This window comes from Falco biarmicus, chromosome 2 (assembly GCF_023638135.1).
Source record: "Falco biarmicus isolate bFalBia1 chromosome 2, bFalBia1.pri, whole genome shotgun sequence".
NCBI classification, from domain to species: Eukaryota; Metazoa; Chordata; class Aves; order Falconiformes; family Falconidae; genus Falco; species Falco biarmicus.
This window is the reverse complement of record NC_079289.1, coordinates 62760854-62782386: the sequence shown is the minus strand read 5'-3', so window position 1 is coordinate 62782386 and position 21533 is coordinate 62760854. Positions and strand designations below refer to the sequence as shown.

Genomic DNA, 21533 nt, shown 5'->3' with positions numbered 1-21533 from the left:
ATATTTTTAAATTATGGATAAATGTTATAAGCAGCATTAGGAAAGGCATTAAAATTATGTTCTTCAAATTAAAACAGATAAAATCTACGTAAATAGATACTCCTGATTTATTTGTTGGACAGGTACATTCCACGTTCTTACATGTATATGCAAATACATGTTGTTAGCATATTCAAATTTTTTGATTAAGGAAATTAAAATCAATAAAAATCAAAGAAGGCATGCACTTAAGGTATATGCCTACATAACTTATGAAATTGACCTTAAAGGAAATATGTCACTGACAATCAATAGGTTTTAAGCCTATGTCACTTAAAACAGGACTGTAGCCCTTAAATTTGACTTACATGCTTGTAAATATCCTACCTTCAGATTTTTTCCATTATTTATAATCGCTGTTATTATTATGACTTGTTAATTGTATATACACTCACTTTTAGCATATAAAACATTTTATATACAGACCAGTCCTCCATTCTTCGCTTTTAACAGTTGCAAAGCTGATTACACAAAACAGCAATGAAAGCACAAAAGGAGACTATGGGAGAGAATGGAAGAATACTTCCTCTTGTAGAACATAATGGAAGTTGCCATACATTCTTACACTCTTTGGGAGATTATCATGTAAATTCCAAGTAGTAAGAACTGGAATGTCTCTAAAACTATAATCAGTAAGATTATATTCAAGATCAATTCTTCCATCTCTTTCTTCTCCTTAATGTACGTTCTTTGCCTTTAAAATGCATCAATTATTTTGCTAGGGAGTTTACCTAATTTAATGGTAAAATTGCTAAAAACCCAAAATATTGTAACAGTGGGGATGATTTAGAAGCCAAATATAAGGTTCAGAAGACCTCTGTTTCTATGGACAGAAATGTAAGTAGATAATATATTAAGTGAAAGACTCTGCAGTGGCTTGAGAAAAAACAAATTACATCTTGGGGTACACTGACATTTCCCCGAGGAAAATGTTTTAATTTTCTTCACAGAAAATGTAAATGATAGAGGTTTCTAATTATCTAATTATGAATCATTAATTAATAAACTGGGATGCATCATTATTAGGCATAATTATACAATATGCATATGGAAAGATATTTAATTTTGCATTCACTGTTCACTGAAAAACATAAGAACGCCCACAAGTTCCTGCTTTTAGAAAGGTCCTCAAGCAGTGAAGTGCATCCCACTGCAGACTCTATGATTTTGGAAGCTCTCTATTTTCTGGGATTTTTTTTTTTTAATTCATCCCCAATGTTTTTTTTAAGTCATACTCATCTATCAAACTATACTTTCTTGTTCTTTACATCACATCACATGATGAAGAAGCTTGATGTTCATGAATTTTAAAAGCTTTCTAAATTAGAGCAAATTTCAAACAATGAGTACATACTCTAAAAAGATGAGGGTGACTTTTACTGGAAATAAAATGCATATACATTCCTCTGAAAATTAAAATTAAAATTAAATTCAAATCATAATATCTTGATTTCTAGCAACAACAGCAGCCACAAAACCATTTACTTACTTTTCATTACAAATAGGAGATTTTGTGAAAGGGAATCTTTATTTTTTTCTATGGCACCAGCAAACTCGTAAGTAACCTATAATAAAATATTGTGACATCATTAGTAATGATCAATGCATCTTTTAAAAATCCTACAGCAGCAGAGATGAATCTATGGTTTTTTCCACTCAACAGTTAAAGGCTGGCACCAGGTAGGGTCTTTCGCTCCTTTCTTAATGCCAACAATACTAACCAGAAGAACTAGTTGTTGAATAGTGTGTCTCTGCAAGTATACTGAAATTTCATCAGACCAATTCTGAAACAGTTCAACAATGTAAGACTGAGTCAAAAATGTAGTGCAGAGTAGAAGGCAGTGACTTAAACATCACTTTCGCTGTAGGATGAGCAAGTTACTTCCAGATCACAGATCTCCTTGTTAATGGGAACCTGTCTATGCTGACCACAACAAAACACTCGCGGAACAATCTGAGTCCCAGCTCACAGTCAAGACAAGTTCCAGACATTTATACATTCTTTGGAGGCAAGTTCAGTCTATAGGTTATGTACAAATCCCATTTACCTTTCTAACAACTATGCAAATAAGGATTTTGAATAAATTTATTTGCCTGATGTCATAATCTCAAGAACAGACAGCTGGATTATCATTCCATCTGTCATCTGACTGCAGATAAACTCTAACACATGTGGTGGGCACTCTGAAGAGTAAGCCAGACCCAAGGCTTTAGCCAGAGTTCCCAAGGGTATATCTGAAATGAAGAAATACAACCAAGTGGTCATTTTAACACTAAGCCCATCCCAGAAGATGCTGTATAGAAAAGCGACACTAAGACCAAAAACGCAGTCACTAAGCTCAGGTTTTGGTTGTTGTTTTTGTGGGGTTTTTTATGGGGATGGATGACAAGCAGCTAGTCAGTTAAAGGCTTTAGATATGAACAGCTCTGTCTTGCATGGTAGTATAAATTCCAAAAGGAATTTGTAAGTTAAAAAGGAAGAAAAAGATTGTATTACCTCCAGGATTAGGCAGACACTTAATAGGAACTTAGAATACAGTTTGGTTTTATTTATCTTGGGACCATGTTTCCATCTAAAGCCTTTTAAAGTTTTTTATTGGATCTTTATACTAAGCCCCTTAGATATTTGGTGAAATCTTCTCCTTGTATATTTAATAAAGCTGTAAATATATAATTAAGATTAGTAATACTAATCAGAGCATTAATTTTGTTTTCCATTGGGTCATTTGACAATTATGTAATGTTATCATACTCACAAAAGAGATTACATGACTTGGATGTGTATAATCTGTTATAGTTAGTAATTGTCAAATGATGTAATTAGTATGGCATCTGACATAGAAAAGGTATAACAATAGAATTACGTTCTTTTCCATGACAGATGCAACGTTATATAATTTTCTAATTGCATCTCCTAAGAACATACAACATAGTTAGCAAACTATTAGAATAATTTAAGTATACTATTAAATGCTTTTAGTGTACTTAAAGTAAATGTTCTACCATACTGGTCCATAAAAGATAATTAACAGAACCTATTTGACAAATCCACAATGCCAGTTCCTAATTGAGTGTTTCAGGCTTTGACTAAATTAGAAGAAGAGAGTTAGCATTGGTGGGAAGAGTAGGTAAGTATAGCAGTGGGAGATACTATATTATGATTAAGTGCCTAGATTGCAACAGAGAGAAGTTTCAGTCCTGCTGCTGGTATAATACATCACCAACTTCTATAACTATATTCACAAGACACCTATCATATCACATAAAATGCATGAAAGTTAGCAGGACTCCCTTTTCTGAAGAAATTCGTAACTCTCTAGCAGTTTTCCCATAGTCTTGGTAAATCAATTCACTGCCTAAACACATGAAAACTGACCCAATGAAACGGCATTCTAGGGTTCCATATCCACTGCCAGTCCCACAAAAGAGAAAAAGAAAGAAGTCCTCTTCTAGCTGTCAATTTTGTTCATTTAATCCTGCCCTTATCCAAGATGCCAACCTACATAGCACTTTGCCTAAAGTACATATATTTTCCTCAGTCCTCTTCCACTGGGTTTCTAAAGTAAACCTGTCCAAAACTCTGCACTGATTGGAACTCAGGCACAGTGGATAGTTATTCTGAGGAGACAAAACCCAAACAAATATTACATGATTCAGAGAGGAAATGTGCACTTGCTTAGATGTAGTTCCTGTTTAATAAAACGTACTCCTTATTCTCACTTTATTTATTGCAGCTGTTTGTTCTATCTTACTTCATGTGATGAACTCTTTGGGGTAGACAGTATGTAATCCTATGTGTCTCTGTCAACAAGATCTTTAGATACTACCTGAACTAGTTGAACTATTACTAGAAAAGAAAATCGTATTCAGATCCACACTGCATTTTATTTCACTAAAACAAGAAAGGGATTTAATTTGCTTTTCTTCTTGATTTAAGTTCAGAAAGGAAGAGAGCGTAACAGTGATAACTGGGAAGGCCAAGTCCTAGATATTTAGTGACAAATATTGAGGAATATTTCCACTGTGCCTCCTACCAGTTCCCCTCTCAGCTTCCGGGGATCTGACCATGAGGGAGTTCTTGATCTGTAGGCTGTATCTCATCTTTGTGTTAAATATATCTGTTGCCTGATGTTTCCTCCTCGAGTTTCCAGAATCATTACCATTTTCAGCACCTGTAACACTCTGTAGCAAGGAGTTTCACTAGTTACCAGCTATGCAAAAAAAATATATACTTAATTGTATTTGTTTTGAACCTTTGTTTTCTGGTCATTTAAGTTGGTATAACTGGTTTTATTATCATGAGAACTAGTAGATACAAGTAAGAGGTAAAAAAAAACAACACCCAGAAAACAGGAGACTCACCCATCAAATGTGCACAGAACTACCTTTGGGAACTGCACATTCCTCTCTTCTTACATACTCTTGCCTCCTCATTAATTATCCTCAAGCCACTCCATTGCACATCTTCTCTTCTGAAGTATCTCACCTCATAACATCGGACTTCGGTAAAGGTTTTTATCTAAGTTTGTTGGGTTTCCCAACATACTTTATGGACAGGGCCACCTTTACACATAATTTTCATCAATTACATCAAATACTCCTTTTTGTTCTCATATCTTGCAATAGGCCAAATGCAGTCATGGTTAATGGCAGATCCAGTAGGAACCCTAAAACAAGCTAGGAAAATACCACCTGGAATGTTAAGGTTGATCTGACTGCATTCACAGTTAAAAGGGAAAATTTTACTATTTAATAACAAAATGTAACTCAGAAGGTCAGTTTTGCATGTGTTGTTTAGCTAATAAGAAAATAATCAGTTCAGATACTTCAAAGAGAAATTTTTGAAAACGTCCAAGGACAATTTCAGTGCACAGAGGGTCACTTGCAGTCGTTAATTTTCTGCCAGTAGTTAAATGTGAACGATATCATTTAAATGCTTGAATGTGCCATTATTTATTAGGATCACTGGGCTTATCACCCTCCCAAAACAAGTCTTAACAATGAGTGAGGTAAATAATTTTATATAGTCTGTAAAGTCTCATTTTAACACTGTGATAGAAATAGTAGCATATTGAAAGCAGCAGATATTTAGAAATAAAGTAGGAGGGTGGAAGAAAGTGCTCTGTTATTTTCTCCTGTAAGTGAAAGTCCAAATATAAAGTTTACTTAAAGAAAGAGAGAGAGAAAGGGAGGAAAAGCACAACTATCTTGTCTGTGTGAAAAAGAGAATCTTTGTCAAGTAACCTTTATAGGCCTTGGTTTAGCTTAGACTAGACTGATTTGATTGTTATGTCTGGGGATTCAGCCTGGGGAAAAAATAGAGAAAAAGAAAGCATCCTTATTGATTAATCCATCTCCTTTTGTCTTTTGATTTAGAGGTTCAGTTTCAGAGTCTGCCTGGGATATATAAGGCATTTCAGTGAAGACTGCCTTGGTGAAGGTGAGCTGACAGCTGAGGGGTATTTCTGAAATGCACATAGCTGAGAAATGGAACAGACATTGATCTGCACTTAAAGGACATTATGTGCACTGGTTTATAGAGCAAAGAAGTTGGTCTTTAAGTCTGATCGGTTTATTACAGTCCTATAAATCAAAACAGTGACAAGACAAACAGTGACAAGGGACTTATCTGATTTGTAAATTCAAGTATAAAGTTAAACTGCAGAAAGATTAAATTATGACAACCTATTATTCAGATTTCATGAAAAACGGCGTAAATAGCTCATTGTCTTGAACACCAGTATATTAAATACCACTATTAGGTAAAGCTGTGTCTCTTGGCACTGTGCTAAGATAATATGTTTCTGATTTACTTATTGATATGTTAATTTTTCAATAAACTTTCAAAAAAGAACTTTGAGTCCTCGAGAAAGTTTGGTGATGGAATGTTATTCTTCAAAAATCACAGCCATCAGTACTCCTCACACTTCAGAAATATAATTCATGTGAAGCCCTTTGTTAAAATATTAATGTTATCAATAAAAGTACCTAGAAATTCAGTACTACACATTCTTAGTATAGTTTCAGCCGATGGTCAGATGCATTGATCAACTGCACCCGTAAAACACTTTGCTTCCCCAAGGCAAGCTTGCGGCATGCAGCATGGAACCTGCAGGCCCCTCCTCTCACGGTGCTGCCAGGCATGCAGGCTCTGTGAGAAGCAGCTGAGACATTCATGTTAGGCAGGCATCAGAAACAAAGCAATGCCCCAGATGAGCAGCATTTTTCCAGGAGAGATCAGACTGCCAGTATTCAGGGAAATGTGTCAAACAACCTTCAGATAAAGCCTTCCACTAGAATTTTTTTAGTCATACAAAATCTAAATCATTCTTTTCTACCTTCTGCCTGAACAGAACAGATAAGCTTTTTGTCTTAGAGCATTCAGATAGCAAGACATTAAATAGCTCTTAGAAGAGACTCATAATGTGTCAAGGCACTGTAGGATTCTGTTCAGCTGCATAATTAAAATAAAATACTTGATATGATAAAGTAGTAATGTTCACCGTGGCCTTTGCCAAGCATGTGTTCATGTATGTTCATGAGCAATGTATCATATTGCTCATGCAGAAAAAGACAGACTTGGTGTTGTGCAGGCATGATAGTAAAATTCAAGACAAATGAAGAAAAAGTTGTTTTCTTTCTTCCACAGGATCATTCTGTCACATTTGTGTAATACAGTATTCTTTCTCAGCTTCCACTGAGAAATCTCCCGCCGTGTTGATTTCTTCTGTGTGCAGAAGCTTACTTGTGCATATTATTTTCCTCTTTTATTCTACTTTCTTGATTCCAAAATAGTAAAGAAAATAAGAAGAAATCAATGGTCTCCAAGAATGATATTATACATACAGATTTCTTAAAGTTTTGCATCTGTCAGAAAATGAAGTATGGATTCCAAGTTCTTTGGGGTTTTTTCCCTTACACATTACTCTGAGGCTCATGTGCCCTCTTCCTCTCATTTCAACTCATGCTTTCCTTTTTTCATTTCTGACACGTCATCTCTTCTCTTTTTCTCTTAGTACTGCTTTTTCTGGAATAGCCTGAGGTTTATTAGGCTTGGATTAATAATATGGCATATGTAGTCCTAAGAAAAGCTACTGACCATAAAACATACGGGAATGGGTGATACCTGACAATGCAGGGCTACAATCAATCCCGAAGACTTGATAGTGGAAAAAAAGATAATTTTCCTGCAAGTATCCTGACACAAAATGTTAAGGTATGAACATGTTAGAGGTCTTGAAAACTGCATGGACACATCTGTATCAGCTGTAGTTCTCTCATGATATAATGTTAGAGATATCAATTTTGTCCACAAATGGTTGCCTTTCAATCTCAATTAAATATACAAAAGTAGGTCTCTTCAGCAAGGCAGTATTTTTAATAGCTGCGTTTTCCAGTACAACTGCACTTATGAGTTGCTAAAGTAGCTACTGTAGATGTCTGGATAAAGGTACAAATTCAATTCTTTATGGACTTTGAGCTACATACATAAACTACTGATGAAAAGAAGCCCAAATTGCAATAAGATTCATGCCAGGGCCAACACAGAATAATAGCTTTTTCTTTTGCTCTAGATGACTCGGAGTAGCAGCTGTTTCATGTTGGCTGTGACCTACATTGCAGTTACAACTTTTGTTACCTAGAGAAATCAGGATGTCTGCCTTGACCTTCTAACACAGAGCCTGCATTCACTGTGACTTCCTTCACAAACACCAACCCAGACACGACATCTGAATATAAATGATTAAGCCTAGAAGTGAAATATGTAATGTTCAATTACCTGTCACATTTTATTGGTAATTCTTTTTCTACCCTCTGGGTCTGATTTGTCTTTCAATTATACTCATGTAAATAATGAGAAGCTCTATGAAGTCAAAGAAGTTAAGATGAGTGAAAAATTGTTGTGAAAATAAAATCAAGGCCCCTTGTTTTAAATTTGAGGATCTCTGAAGGTAATGACACAGAGAAAGATTGTTTTATACTTCACTTACTTTAGACTCATTTAATTGATATTGGAGTATAAAAAAGGCTCTCAAAACCTGCCAAAATCTACTGTTACTTTATATATGAAATTCTTATTTTTGAGTGCCCATAAAACTTGATATATTTAAAAGCCTGATCCTTTAATAATATTCATAAAACATAAATCACAAATGACTTCTAAAGTCTACTAAATGCAGTAATAGCACAATCTAAAGAACAGCATCAGCATTTTTAAAATCCTAGTTTTTCATATTCAGTTTATCAACTTACGAAGACATACTAGTCTCAGAATAAACTCAGTTTGTGTCATTATTTAATACAGTAATGCTATCATCAGATTTGATGTAAATACATATCATAAATCACTGGAAATTTCAATCTGTGATAGTCAGATAACAGTCCCATGAGATATCAAAAATGCAGGTGTCTTTGAGGATTTTGCTCAATCATTATTAAAGTAAGAAGACTTAAGAACTTGCACAGGAACTTTTCTGTTTTGGCAGGGCCGAGCATTTTACTGTCATAAGGATGCAAAGAACAACCCGACCGTCTGGAATAGTTCCTTGGCCAATGTAAATCAAAGGATCTCCATTGACTTCAAAAGAATGTGTGAATTTACATAGAGAGCTGTCTGTTTGTTCATACTTTTAAATTAAATGGCATTACTATTATTAGGAAAAGGTCAAACCACATGTCTTTGTTATATATATATAAAAATAATCTAAACAACTATGCAAGGCTAAAACACACATTAATGAAAAGTGTACTCCTTGCCACTCACAGTTTGACTTTCAGAACTAGGCACCTGAAACTTTGATCTTAAGAAATCTTCCTACTGACTGCTTCTTCAGAGAATAAGGATTTTTTTTTTTTTTTTTTTTATTTTGAAGAAATGTTCTTATTATTCTGCTTGTGATTTTAATGCAGCTGCCTTGCTGCTGCTTCCATGTCAGTTTTTTGGTGTGTGGAACCTTTTAGAACTACTGTGATAAATTTGTATAATCATAACAGAACTCCATGAAAAAATATTTACCTAACAAGTATAGAACAGATTTATAAATTAAATTAGACATCTGGAGTCCACAGTCAGTTCTTAACTCTATCACTTTTAAGTGCTAATAGGTTTCACAAAATCTTCATTGTGCTGTTATCTAACCACTGTGTGCCCGCATTCCTACTGAAAAGTCCCAGTAGTGGAGGTATTCAAACCATTTAACTTTGGCAAATAATTTGAGTCTAAGTAGAAGGCCTTATGATGAAAGAAGAGCCTCCAGGGAATTATTCAAAGTATTTAGGTTAGGAATTCAAGCACTGCTCAAACAGTTTTAATCCTTTCCATAATGACCATATTTCTCTTGTTGGGAAAGAAAAAATTTGTCTGCATCAGAACACCATTCAACACCTCCATCGACTTCATGTCCAAATGAGAAGCCACAAAATAGACCTTTTCCCATTTATATTGCTGTAACGGATCTTATCTAGTCAAGGAAGCCTAACCATGAACATTCTCATCTGTTCTGGAGAGCTCAGTGCATAGAATGTTACCTTGAGATATGACAGAGCCAGCAAGCCTTTTTTTGGTGACTTGGAGACGAGCCTTGAACACACCTCATATGAGTACCCACTACCAATAGTCAACTAACTGGATGTTCAACAGCATAGATCTGTCCCACCTAAAATATTCATCATAGCAGAAAGTGTGTCATCTAGTACCTTTAGCAGCATGGAGCAGAGTTATTTTTCTGGTGTTCTTACCCTAGCAAACATGTAGATCTCCATTCTGAATTGAAATTGATTTTTTTTAGCAGCATACCAGATAAACCCCCTACGTTTGCTATTCAGAAAATCATGTGAGGGAAGGTTGCTCTAATTATCTCTCACAATAAGCAGCAGCAAAGTTGTTACATTTGTTTTAGAACTGCAATATGCATTCTAATCAAAAGACTTTACCATAGCTGCCCAATTTCTTGTTCATCGAACTCATCTCTTCTGTCGGTTGCTTAGGTAAAGGGAGGAGCGTCCAGGTGTCAGTTGTCTGGTTATACTGAAGCACCTGCAGTTTCCACGTGTCTTCCACAGACAATTCTGAAGTGATTAGGTATGTATCATGTGCTACCACTAAATCCTGAAAAAGCCAGGTTCTGCCTGACAGCGGGCTTTACTGAGGTCTCAGGCTTAAAGTAACCTGCTAGGTAAAGTTATCAACTAATAACACTTACAGTTATAAACAGTGCAGTGCATATGATCATGCTGTGGTCGTTCCCCAGCACAGTAGCTAAACAGTTTCTAAATGTGCTGTGCACAATACTTTTATGGGAGTCCATCAGTGGATAGATAGCTCGTGGGATCAGCTACGTGTGACTTAGAAAGTGTGAACAGACACGGAATAAATTGTTCAGGTGTAAAGACTGATCCCTGCAGCCTTCAGTCTATGTTCTCACCTGATTTCAGTGGAAATTTTGGAAAAGTGATAACTGAAAGCCCCCATTGTATTGTGCCCATACAATCTACATTCATTAGCTCATTTTAAATACCATGCTTTCAGCACAGAGAAATGGCAGCATGTCAGATTAATCAGAGTAGCTAATCTGTCAGTTTATATATATATATATATATATAATTATATATATATAAATTATCCCTTTAAACACATACCAGTTTTGCTAGCTTTGAGTTGCGTATGGTTGTGGAGAAAATGGGAAAATGAGGGAGCATTGGAAAGAAAAAGGTAAGAGGCCTATTTAACAGAATCCATTATGCTTTTCCATGAACATTGCAGGAGGGGAAATGTGAAATATTCCTCTTGTTTTACAGATATATTTAGACACCCATAGCATGTTCTGAGATTTTGAAGAAAAAAGGAAAAAATGTATATTTTCATTATGACTATTAACAAAAAACTTGTTTACTTTTTTTACCAGATGCATGCTGGTATCCCAGGTATCTACATATATGGCAGAGGATCTACAGGGAATCTGTACTGTTCTGGAACAACATCTGAAAGCAAAGTGACAGCCAACTAAAATGGCATTAAAAATTTATACTGAGGTATCCGAATCACCCCCCTCTACATGAAATGCTTACAATGAAGATCCAATTTAGGAGCCAGAATTAGGTAGCCTGAATTCTGCACAATGTGATACAAACTACAGATTTTATAGACTAGATATTGCATTGAAATTCTAAGTTGTCCTCTGAAAATTAATCACTAGAAAGTGAGTTGTGTTTTATAGCCAGGAGTTGGAGAAGCCATGCAGAATTTTGTTTTGTTTACTCTTTTACATTAGCTGTGTGAAACCAATCATTGAGACAACTTACCCTCCCAGCATAATGCATAACAGTGAAGGTGGAGCCCTGATCCTTTGGGGCTAGGTTACCATTTCCATCTTTTGTGGAGGAATATACTGTATTTGTGTCTGATGTATCCAGGTAAGCCTGAATGCGTTTAGAAAGACTCTGTTCCACTGACCAAATAGATTGGCTTTCTTCATCCAGCATTGACAAAAAGCCTGATGGTTTCTGAAATGAAAACCAGATTTTTCTCGTTCTATACAGGAGGACTAGAATGTCAGTTTTTCCTTGTAGAGTAACACAGCTTGTCATTTAGTAAACAGCTACATATATCACCACAAAGAAAAGGAAAAAAAATGGTTAAAATATTCTGGTAAGTCTCCAAGGCTATGCACATCAGATAATTCTGCAAGAAACATAGGGAATAATATTTCAGTTGCCAAAAATTGTAACTATTGATGATCTTTCAGGATACTGCTTGGGCTACTTCCTTCTTAGAAGTTATAGTCCAGAAACCAGCTTCAGGCACAAAAGAAGCTGTCAGGCTTACAACACAGACTTATCTGTCCCACAGCTGCATTAATGACACGGCGTGATACACAGATATTACACATTAATCAGTACAGGCAAGGAGTTTCTGTGACATCTTCTCCAACCCTGGACTGTTAGAAAGCTCGGTCAGCCCTCAGCCTATGAGGGCAGTTATGACAGCCCTCTCTATGGTCTCTTTGGACCCATAATCTTCTCTACAGATTGATTCATAAATCAGAAATTGCAGGCAAAAGTTTGTATCAGTCTAACATGCAGAGACTGTGTAAAAATACACATGGTGTAAAATAGATCTGAAAACTACCTGAAAGAAAAAATCCAAGGCTGCAGTGTGGTTACCAGGAGAATACACTGTTTCCATGGCAACTCCCTCTCGTACACATTCGGCTTGCTCTTGCAGGAAAAGCACTTCACTGATGTACTGGTGTATCTTCTCATTGGTCATGTTGACACATAGCTATTGTAAAACGAAGAAAAAATTAGTATTAGAAGCTCACTGGATAATTCATCGGTGTAGGTTTTACTGCACGTCTAATATTGAATTTGAAGAAATGTCAATCCACAATATGCTCCTCTCGGCAGATCATAGATTAGCAAGACCCTAGGGAAATTTACATTTTAACAGCTATTAGTATTAAATTAGGAATAAACAGTTTTCTGTCTGCACAGTTTATTGTGAATTCCACATAAGAATTATCAAACACCAGCATTATCAAATACAGTGCAAATTTACACTAATTCCACTGATTGAAGTGAGGTAGCTCTAAGTATAAATTGGTACACTTAATATTCTTCTGCCATTTATATTCAGGGAAACTACACAGATGCAATGTGCTTTCAGAAAAAATAACTACATATTTGGTTAAGATTCTGACTGTAGTTAGTTCAAAATTTACAAGGACATTAAAACTCTGCTTCCACATACAATGTCACTGAAGTCTAAAGCAGTGTCTGAATAACTCACTGTGTTTTGCCCAAATATATGTTATAAAACATCTAGGGACATTTTATTAGTTGATTCTCTCCATTTTATTGATATTGTAAGGGAAGGCTGGCAAGTTCAAAGTTTGAAAAGATAAATAATATAAAAGCCTCTCAAATATTTTCTTTGATTGTCTTATAAGAGGTGTAGTGCCACTTTTGCAAAATAAATAGTTTAATAGGAATCTGATTTTCAATTAAAAACAGGTGGGAGTTGTATCAGCTTCTTTTGGGACCTTTTGCATTTTATTCAAAGCTCACAATCTGCAAAAAAATAAATATTTAATAACTTTGTGGAAAACATGTTTTTAGTGTTTTATTTATGTTAAAGTGGAAATTCTAATGGAAAATTCTAAAACGTCCTCAAAACGGTACTGTCACTAACAAATTAACAAAGCAGAAACTCCTAAAAGGGTGGAAGAACCCTTTATATAAGGAATGATGCAAAGTATGCTTGCATGCAGTCTCTTTTCAGGCTAAACTAGTCACATATTTTTTTTGGCATAAAGTATATCTTCAATGAATAAAGTGTGTAAAAGCAATTCCACCTGTAAGCCACATTAAAAAATATGAAATATTTAGAGCAATCCTATAATTACATGGCTTAACATCCAGATGAGGGAAAAGAACCCAAGTGATGTGTAATAGTTGCCTGAATTTTCCATTAATGCCTCATGCTACTACAGTCAACTTGCAGTTGCTACACAATGAAATAGTCTAGTGTGAATAACAGTAAGAAGAAACAAAACAAAACCACATTTTATAACCAAATGTCTGTTATTAACTGCCTTTACCAATGTATGATAATGCAGACAAAAGACAGCCTCTAATAAACCCACTAGTTTTTTTAAAGTGGGATTTCTAAAGATTCAGATTTTTATCTCATTTTATTTACAATGAAACTATAAAATTGACTTACACTACCTACTTATTTTATGGAAAAAGACAGCTTTTTAAATTTTGTGGCAGGCAAAATATTCTTCACTGATCACTTTTCAAATTCTAATTCTAATTACAAAATCTTTTCAGAATGTTATTTTCATAACATTATTTTAGAAGGCAACATACCCTTACAAGCTTATACTTCATAGGATATGTAAAGCTTTAAAATGATGCATGCTGCATATATCTTTATTTGCAAATGAGTTATTTAGAGAACCATGTCCTTTCACTTTACATAGGTATATTTTACCATAAAAAATGTTGACAAAATCACTATCAACTCAAGCTTACTTTTTATCCTGTGCCAATCTCCTAAAATACATAAAACCAATAAATGTACTTGAGGACCTGACTGCGCAGCAAAATTATTAAACTACACAATTTGAGCCAAAGGGCAAGACTGTCTTAGCCATATCTTGAAAAGATCTGACAAATACCATTGGTTTTAACTGCCAGAAGTAAAAGGCATAGTATTTTGTTAAAATATTCATACATAACATGCTGGATGAGTACAGAAAAAAACCCACACACATTAAATTCTAGTGATCAGTATATTACGGCATACATTGGTGTGCTTTTTAGTAACATAAACAATACTGTCATTCAGATTGGCAGACTTGTCATAGTGACAGTAAGGTTCTGCAAACCAGACCAAAAAGTAAGCTCAAGTGCTTATACAAACTGGAAGCTTGACCAAAGCTGCTGTCTCTAGCAATGATTGTAACAGCCTTGCAGAATGAGAACCAGGAGACCAGCCAGAGACTGCTGAAAAGCAAGACATTCTGATCATATCTTTCTCCATTTCAGTGTTTTATAGAACCTGCTGGAAAAAGGTAATAAAATGAATGTTTGAAATTAAAAGTTCGACACAGGTTGACGTAATAATTAAAACAGCTGAAATGTAGAAATCAGATGAAAATGAAGTAAACTAGCTTTGCTAACTAAACTTCTTTTGCTCCATGTTATATGAAGTATTATATAAAACAATGACATTTTCTTCCAAAGATACGAAAAGTTCAGAAAACTACATGTTTTAAACACATATTTCATTGCACCCATGAAAATTAGATGGAAATATAGTACTAACAGCAAAAGACAACACAATTATTTTTCTACCTAAAACAAATGTTGTGGGAGAACCTTTGAACGTGGTATGTTTGCTTTATCTGGCAGCATTACTCAACATTACCTATGGTACTTGTTAAACTGTTCTTTACATGCCTCTTATTGACTCCACTGTATGCCTCTTTTTAAGAAATCCTCCTTTTTACCTGTCTTTCTTTCTAATCCTAGCTTACTACCATGTCTCAGTGAAAACAAATACACCATTTCTCCAAGTCTTCATTAAAAAGTACTTCCAGATTATTATTATTTAAAAAAAAATTCTTGTTCAAGTATTTAAGCAAAGAACTTGCAGTATTATCTAAATTGTAGAATTTGAAAAATAATATAGTGGCATTCAGTAAAAGCAATAAGTATTCATCACATTAAATAGTGTTAGCTTGAACTCTCTTTCTTTTACTGCATTTGACCAGTTAGTACTATTAAGTACACTTCAAATCCAAATTTAGGGAGAAGACCAATATTGTGGCATACTCCAAAGACAGAAAAGCATCTATGACTAATGAAATTTTCTTGCTCCTCACTTTATATAAATAACTGCTTGAAAAGGCATAGCCAAAAAAAAAAAGGGGGGGGGGGATTTATGAAAAGAAAACTTGGTGACAGTCAATCAGTGAGGGAACGATGGATGCAAACACCCTTTGTAAAACTCATTTACATCCTTTGGTCATGCAGAAGCATTAGCTCTCTCAAGGGATGTGTGTTCAGAGCATGGAGTAAAGCTTGCAGCTGTCATATCAACACATCTATCAGACTGTATGTGTATGAGCCAGGATGATGAAGCTACAATACCAAGTTTAATTTGCAAGGATGTGCATTTCTCAGACTTGTAATTCTAAGATAACGGAAGGCAGAATCATCTTCTATTTACTGAAGTTGGACTCAGAAAGTATTTTTAAACCTAAGCCTGATAATCAGTTATTTTTCAGAAGTGTCTTGATGACTGTTCCCCCTTGTATCTGGTATCCTAACATTTCCACATCCTTTTCTTAATGTAGAGTAGCAATCAGAATATTTTAATGAATATATTTAATGCATTCATTACAATAATTTAATGTATTTAATAAGGAATTCTATTTCTTCCTTAGCCATTTAAGGACAATATGATCTAATACAGATTTCTTGTTCTCCTTGCAGCTCCAACACAAACTCAAACATAGTCCTTCTGCCTTTCCATCAGAAGAACTTTATTTCACTGGGAATTCATGTCATCTCTGAGGTCAGTTGCCATTAGCTGATCTGTGTTCCTCAAATAAAGGAAAACAGTATGGGTAGCTGCCACCTGAAAATCCTTTCGCAAAGAAAGGTCTGAAAAACTTCTCCAAAAGGGACACAATTTCAGTAATGGCATAGTCCCCCACCTGAATTTGTACATATAGAAGTATTAAACAAACAAGCAAACAAACATGGTAAGGCAATCTCTCCTTAAAAGAATTTGGAATTAAAGACACTGAAATAGTTCTGAATTATTTTTTCTCTCATACTACTGGCCCGCAAGTACTGTAGGACAAAAAAGGGTGCTGCTGTGGAGAAGTAAAATATCAATTAATAAAGATCCTTGCACAGCATTTCACCAATCAATCACAAACTGAATCTAGCTGGGAATCTCAGTTTTAGGGAAATTACTTCATCTTTGGCCACAAAGTGACCACCATAAAAAATAAAGAAAAAATAAACATTTAATGTCAGGTACACAATTAACCAACTTTAAAAGTGAGTAACATTGGTTTTCCAGTGGCTGACTGGAACACTGGACAGACAACAGTGTCCTGCACAACTGGAAAAAAATGTGTGCAGACTGGAAAAAAAACCAAAGAAACTGAGAGGGAACAGGGGTACACCATGACAAAAGGCAGACAGAGCATAAAATCCATAGGAACTGTGTTGAGGAACAAATTAAAACACAGTATCACCAAGCCCCTGAGGACAGGAATAGGCTTTCGCAGCTCCACTCAGCCTTTCCTGGGACCCCCACCCCCACTTTGCCCCAGGCAACACCATGGCGGTGCCAGTTTCCAGCCCTGTCTCCCGCTGCTCCTGACAGGACCCCAGCCCCAGCTTGCTGCTTGCCATGTCAGGGCTGCTGATGGACGCCGTTACCGGCCCTGGTTCTGCCCACCGTGCTCAGGCCCTGCTGGATGGTGCCCATCAGGGAGGGCATGGCCAGCTTTGGGATCCTCCTCATGCCCAGCTCCCTGATGCCAGGGATCAGCTGGCTGTCGCTGCTCTGCAAGAAGGATATTAAAACCTTCCCGTGCATGGAGGCTAGCAAAACTCTGACTTAAAAATACAATGTTATTTTAACTTGTTAAAGGCTGAATTAAGATAGTGAAGCACTGTCCCTCATCCTATGGGGAATAACGAATGCCCCAGCACTAGGAACTGCAGTGGGAGGTTCTGCATTCAAGTCCCTATGTAGTATCAGAGCTCAGCATGCACCAGCAGCTGCCTGCTCCACAGGCTAGTGCAGAGGCAAGCAGGACCATCATTCTATCCTCTGGACAGCCAAAACCAAAGAAGGCTGATTTCTTCTGCACAAAATAAAATATTGGATTACTCCTTCAGACTGTCCGAATGTAAAAACTGGAGTGCATGACCGTCTGCTAACACTGAGACTGCAATGACCACAGAAAAGTTAAATCATGTAACTTCTATCCAGTCATATTCATCCGTCTACAGAATGGGCAACATGAGCTTACATCTGGATAGCAAGGAGCGGTCTAATGGCTGAGGCAATGCAATTTAATAGAAAATAATCTGTTACACTCTTTTGGCTAGGAAAGGTCACATGACAAAAGTAAATGAAGTCTCAGCAGGGTTAACTAAAGAAATAACATGTTGAAAAGTTAAAACCTACCACACCTAACAATAAACTTAGGTGAAAATTCCTGTGAACACAGCTGGGTTTTACAGGCTCTTCTGCTTCACCATGGTGACTCTGAAGTGCTGAGTGGGGCAGGCAATGCTCTGTGCTCTCGGAGCCAGCTGGCTCCTGTCAGAAGAGATGTGCTGCACAGAGCTGCTGCAGGAGCCATGCCTCTCCCAGCGCTCTACTGCATCACACAGATAGTGTGCACATACTTTAATGGGTATAGAGCTGAACGGGACTCAAGAGACACTTGACTGTTTCAGTGACCCACAGTCCTAATTCAGATAAACCACTGGTATTTCCTATAAAAAAGGAGGAGATTATATATATACTTTCTCCTGCAAAACTTAAGAGGTCTACAGGAGCAATGTGCCATGCAAGAGCTAAACAAGTTGTTTAGCAAGAGCTAAATATTTTTTCAGCTTGCCACCTGAATTTGACATCAGAGAGAAAACACTACTAGAGTCCATTTTATTTAGCTGCATTCTTGCTCTTTGTGATACTTTCACAATTACAGACCTCCACTTCTGCTGAAAGACCTGACTGAAGAAAAGCTACTTTTGCTACTCTAAGGTTTGGTACTTCTGCTGTAACAGTTTTCCTAAAAACAGCTTTAACAACCTTCCTTCCTGCCTATGTCACTCGTTATGTTCATTGGCTATGAGTTCTTTCTGTTTGTGTGGCATGCTTTTGTGGTCAAAGAATATACTAGCATAAAGGTATAACGAAGATAGCAGCATTCCTTGATTGCAGTATTTTTAGTTGTGCTGTGAAGGAACCATGAATAAGACCTAACCAAGTTTTAAACTCTACTGGAAGAGAAGCAGAAGTTTTCTACTTTCAAAGGAGTGCAGATTAAACTGTAAACAAATATAGTCCCTCACAAACAAGAAAACCTGAGGAAACATTGAAAACTAACACTGAAAACCGCCATTGCCATTTTTGGTAGAGCATTCACATTTCCTGAAATAATCACAAAACAAAGGCTATTTCTGTACAGACTAGGACAGAGAAATCTGTGCTCACTTCTGACCATGTTCCAGTGTGGCAGTACACAAAGCTGTTCTGGCACACAGCAGGTATGCAGCTGCTCTAGGAAAATGCTGTTTCCGAGCTAATGACCACTACTAGGAAGTGACCGTAAATTGTAATTGGGGTGAGCTAGCAGTGTACTGTAGTCATTTACCATGACTTAGCTGATGAGTACTAACTCATTGAGTCCTGGTAATTCAGAACCTTCCACTCTTCATTGAGCAAGGCTCCCTCAGACTGTGGCTTCTAAAAACACTGTCCCCTGTCTTTCAGCTCTTAAACTTCACACCAGAAACCACAACTCCACTCACTGCCACTTATCCCATGTACTTATTTACTGTTATTTTCGATTTACATGTCCTATTTTTTCTAATATAAATTGAATGTATTACGCACATTCTATAAAATGAAGGCTTACCAACGCTCACCAAGTACAAGGAAAACCATACACTTACTTAAGGCTGCTTTTAACTTCTAATGCCGCCTTCTTTGTAATTGGCTATAAAAATTTTCTCCTTAGAAGCTGTCAGTCACATCACGCTGCCTGCAGAAGTTACCATATTTTTGGTGTAGACACAATTAACCTTACTTTTCTAGTTCTTTGACATCTATTGTCCTATGCATTGTTCGTGAACCATTCCTAGACCAGTTCTTGGTTTGCTGTTGACATTTCAATTCCCTAATGCCTTGTCATTCCAACAGACTGCACTGAGCAAGTTATTCTACCTAGTTTATCCAGCTCTCTCTTCCTGAACCATCCTCAAACACAGTCTATTAAACTGAATTGCTTAAATTGACATGTGATTTAGTATCATATTGCTTTCTTAATTATGGTATTAAACTGTCTATCCACTGATCTGATTTGAAGTACCAGAAAGATTCACACAGAAGCTTGGAATGTCCCCAGATTTGGGCAATCAGGTTTTAATCTTTCTTGAAAACAGTTGTAATTTTTTTTTTCAAGAAAGCAAGCAAACAGATATCGGAAAGAACACCTTGTCTTACACTGATTTGAAGCAAAAGGTTAATTTTCCCCACATTACTTTTGTGATGCCATCTTAAATAAATGTGAAGAAAAAGTAATTTTTATGGCTTCTCCACTGTTTGGCTGTAACATTTAATGTTAATGTTCCGCAGTCACAGGGCTTGACACTGGGCATGTTTGCAGACATGATGCAATGTTTTGCACAAGGACCCTATCTGGGCTAACAAGCCTGTTTATCATCAGGGTTAATGAGCCCAGGCAGAATACTGAGCTAGGCTAGACTACTAGACAGCTTGAGCTTTTGAGTGCAGGCTGTTTTGTGTGTGTCTGCGTGATTACACTGTGCCATGTGGAGAAACAAACCGCTTCTGTTTATTGATACTGCAACCCATCACTTCAGGAATCAGATGTGTTTATCACATTACAGAGTTCATATAAAAATGATTATTTTTATTTGTAATTCCTTCACCTTTATTCTGCCTTTTCAGGAATGCAGTTTAGTATTTTCTGAGGTAATGACTCAGGGTATTACTCAATATTAGTCAACAAAATGCATGCAGTCCAGGTGGAGGGACATTAAGTATATCTTGAAATATATTTATTTAGAAAAAATAAAATAAAAATGCAAAATACACTTTGAAATTATCATGTTTGCTGTGCAGAAATCATAAAATAAGCTACTTTTTACTCCTTTTTCTTGAAGTCTCATATTTTCTCTTCATGCATTCTCTGCAGTTGCTGAGCTGAAAATTACTTACTCCAGAAACTGGAATTTGTGGTATTTAATTATGTCAGTTGCAGAACTTATATGAGTTTTATGACAAAAAACAATGCAGAACAGAATCAAAGGAAAATAACCAGTAAGTCACAAGATACACCCCGCTCTTTTGAGAGGCATTTAAAATGCATAGAATATTTTATCCTTATTAATCAGTAGGTTTTATAGATTTTTTTTGCATAGATTCAGTCTGTTAACATGTTTTTTCTTTTTCACTTGATATTTCCTCCCCAAAGTAGACATTCACACTGAGTAAATGTGAATACTGGCACACATTAATAGTCCTTAATCCAGCAAAAGTTTGAGCAAGGTAGAACTGTAACAGCACAAGGTTTTGTGAGGGGAAATGGATTGTGGTTTATTGCATTCTTATGTGCTCTTTTGAAGTAAGAGGTAAGCTCATCCTGTTTGTGCTTTCAAACATTTGCAAATTGGGTAGTGATGTAAACATGCTACACAAAGTGAACTAATGTGGCTCTATGACTTCTATTTCACTAGAAAGCTGAGCCATAAAACAATGGGTTGACTGGGATGAAGGGGCCAATTTTGATTCAAACAATAACATGTTCTTTGTTGTTGCTGATGCCATCTCTATTCTTTTCTATGCTTTGATTTTCTGTTCTATGCTTTGATTTTCTTCTGCTGCATTACAGATTGAATGAACAACTGAACAATAACTTAGACATCTCTTTCAGCACATTGTGTAGAGTTGCTAATGCTTTCTGAAACACATAATTCACAAGAGCTTTGGTGTTCAGAGACTAATGTTGGAGGCGGGCAAAGAGTTCCGTAATTTTCAGAAAATGTTTGATACTTAAATGGACTTTTAAGCATTCAGAGAGCTAAAGTTTAAATTATTTTCCACAGATGTAATTGAATTTTTTTTAAAAGTCACATGTTATAAAGTGACACAGAGGTGAATCTGCCAGTAATGACACTTAGCATAATGTAGGATTTTTGTT

At 36.1% G+C, this 21533-nt stretch overlaps 1 protein-coding gene across 3 annotated transcripts in view; it reads right to left on the bottom strand.

The window, feature by feature from the left end:
• MYO16 (myosin XVI) overlaps positions 1-21533 on the bottom strand; it is a 412228-nt gene that overhangs the window by 94524 nt on the left and 296171 nt on the right. For 2 of the 3 annotated variants that reach the window (XM_056328855.1, XM_056328854.1), the window contains exons 22-24: positions 12167-12319; positions 11341-11541; positions 1529-1604 (exon numbers count right to left, since the gene is read on the bottom strand). In XM_056328855.1, the coding sequence (XP_056184830.1) occupies positions 1529-1604; positions 11341-11541; positions 12167-12319 (430 nt within the window). The remainder of the gene's footprint in view (positions 1-1528; positions 1605-11340; positions 11542-12166; positions 12320-21533) is intronic. The other variant, XM_056328853.1, reaches the window with a different exon arrangement.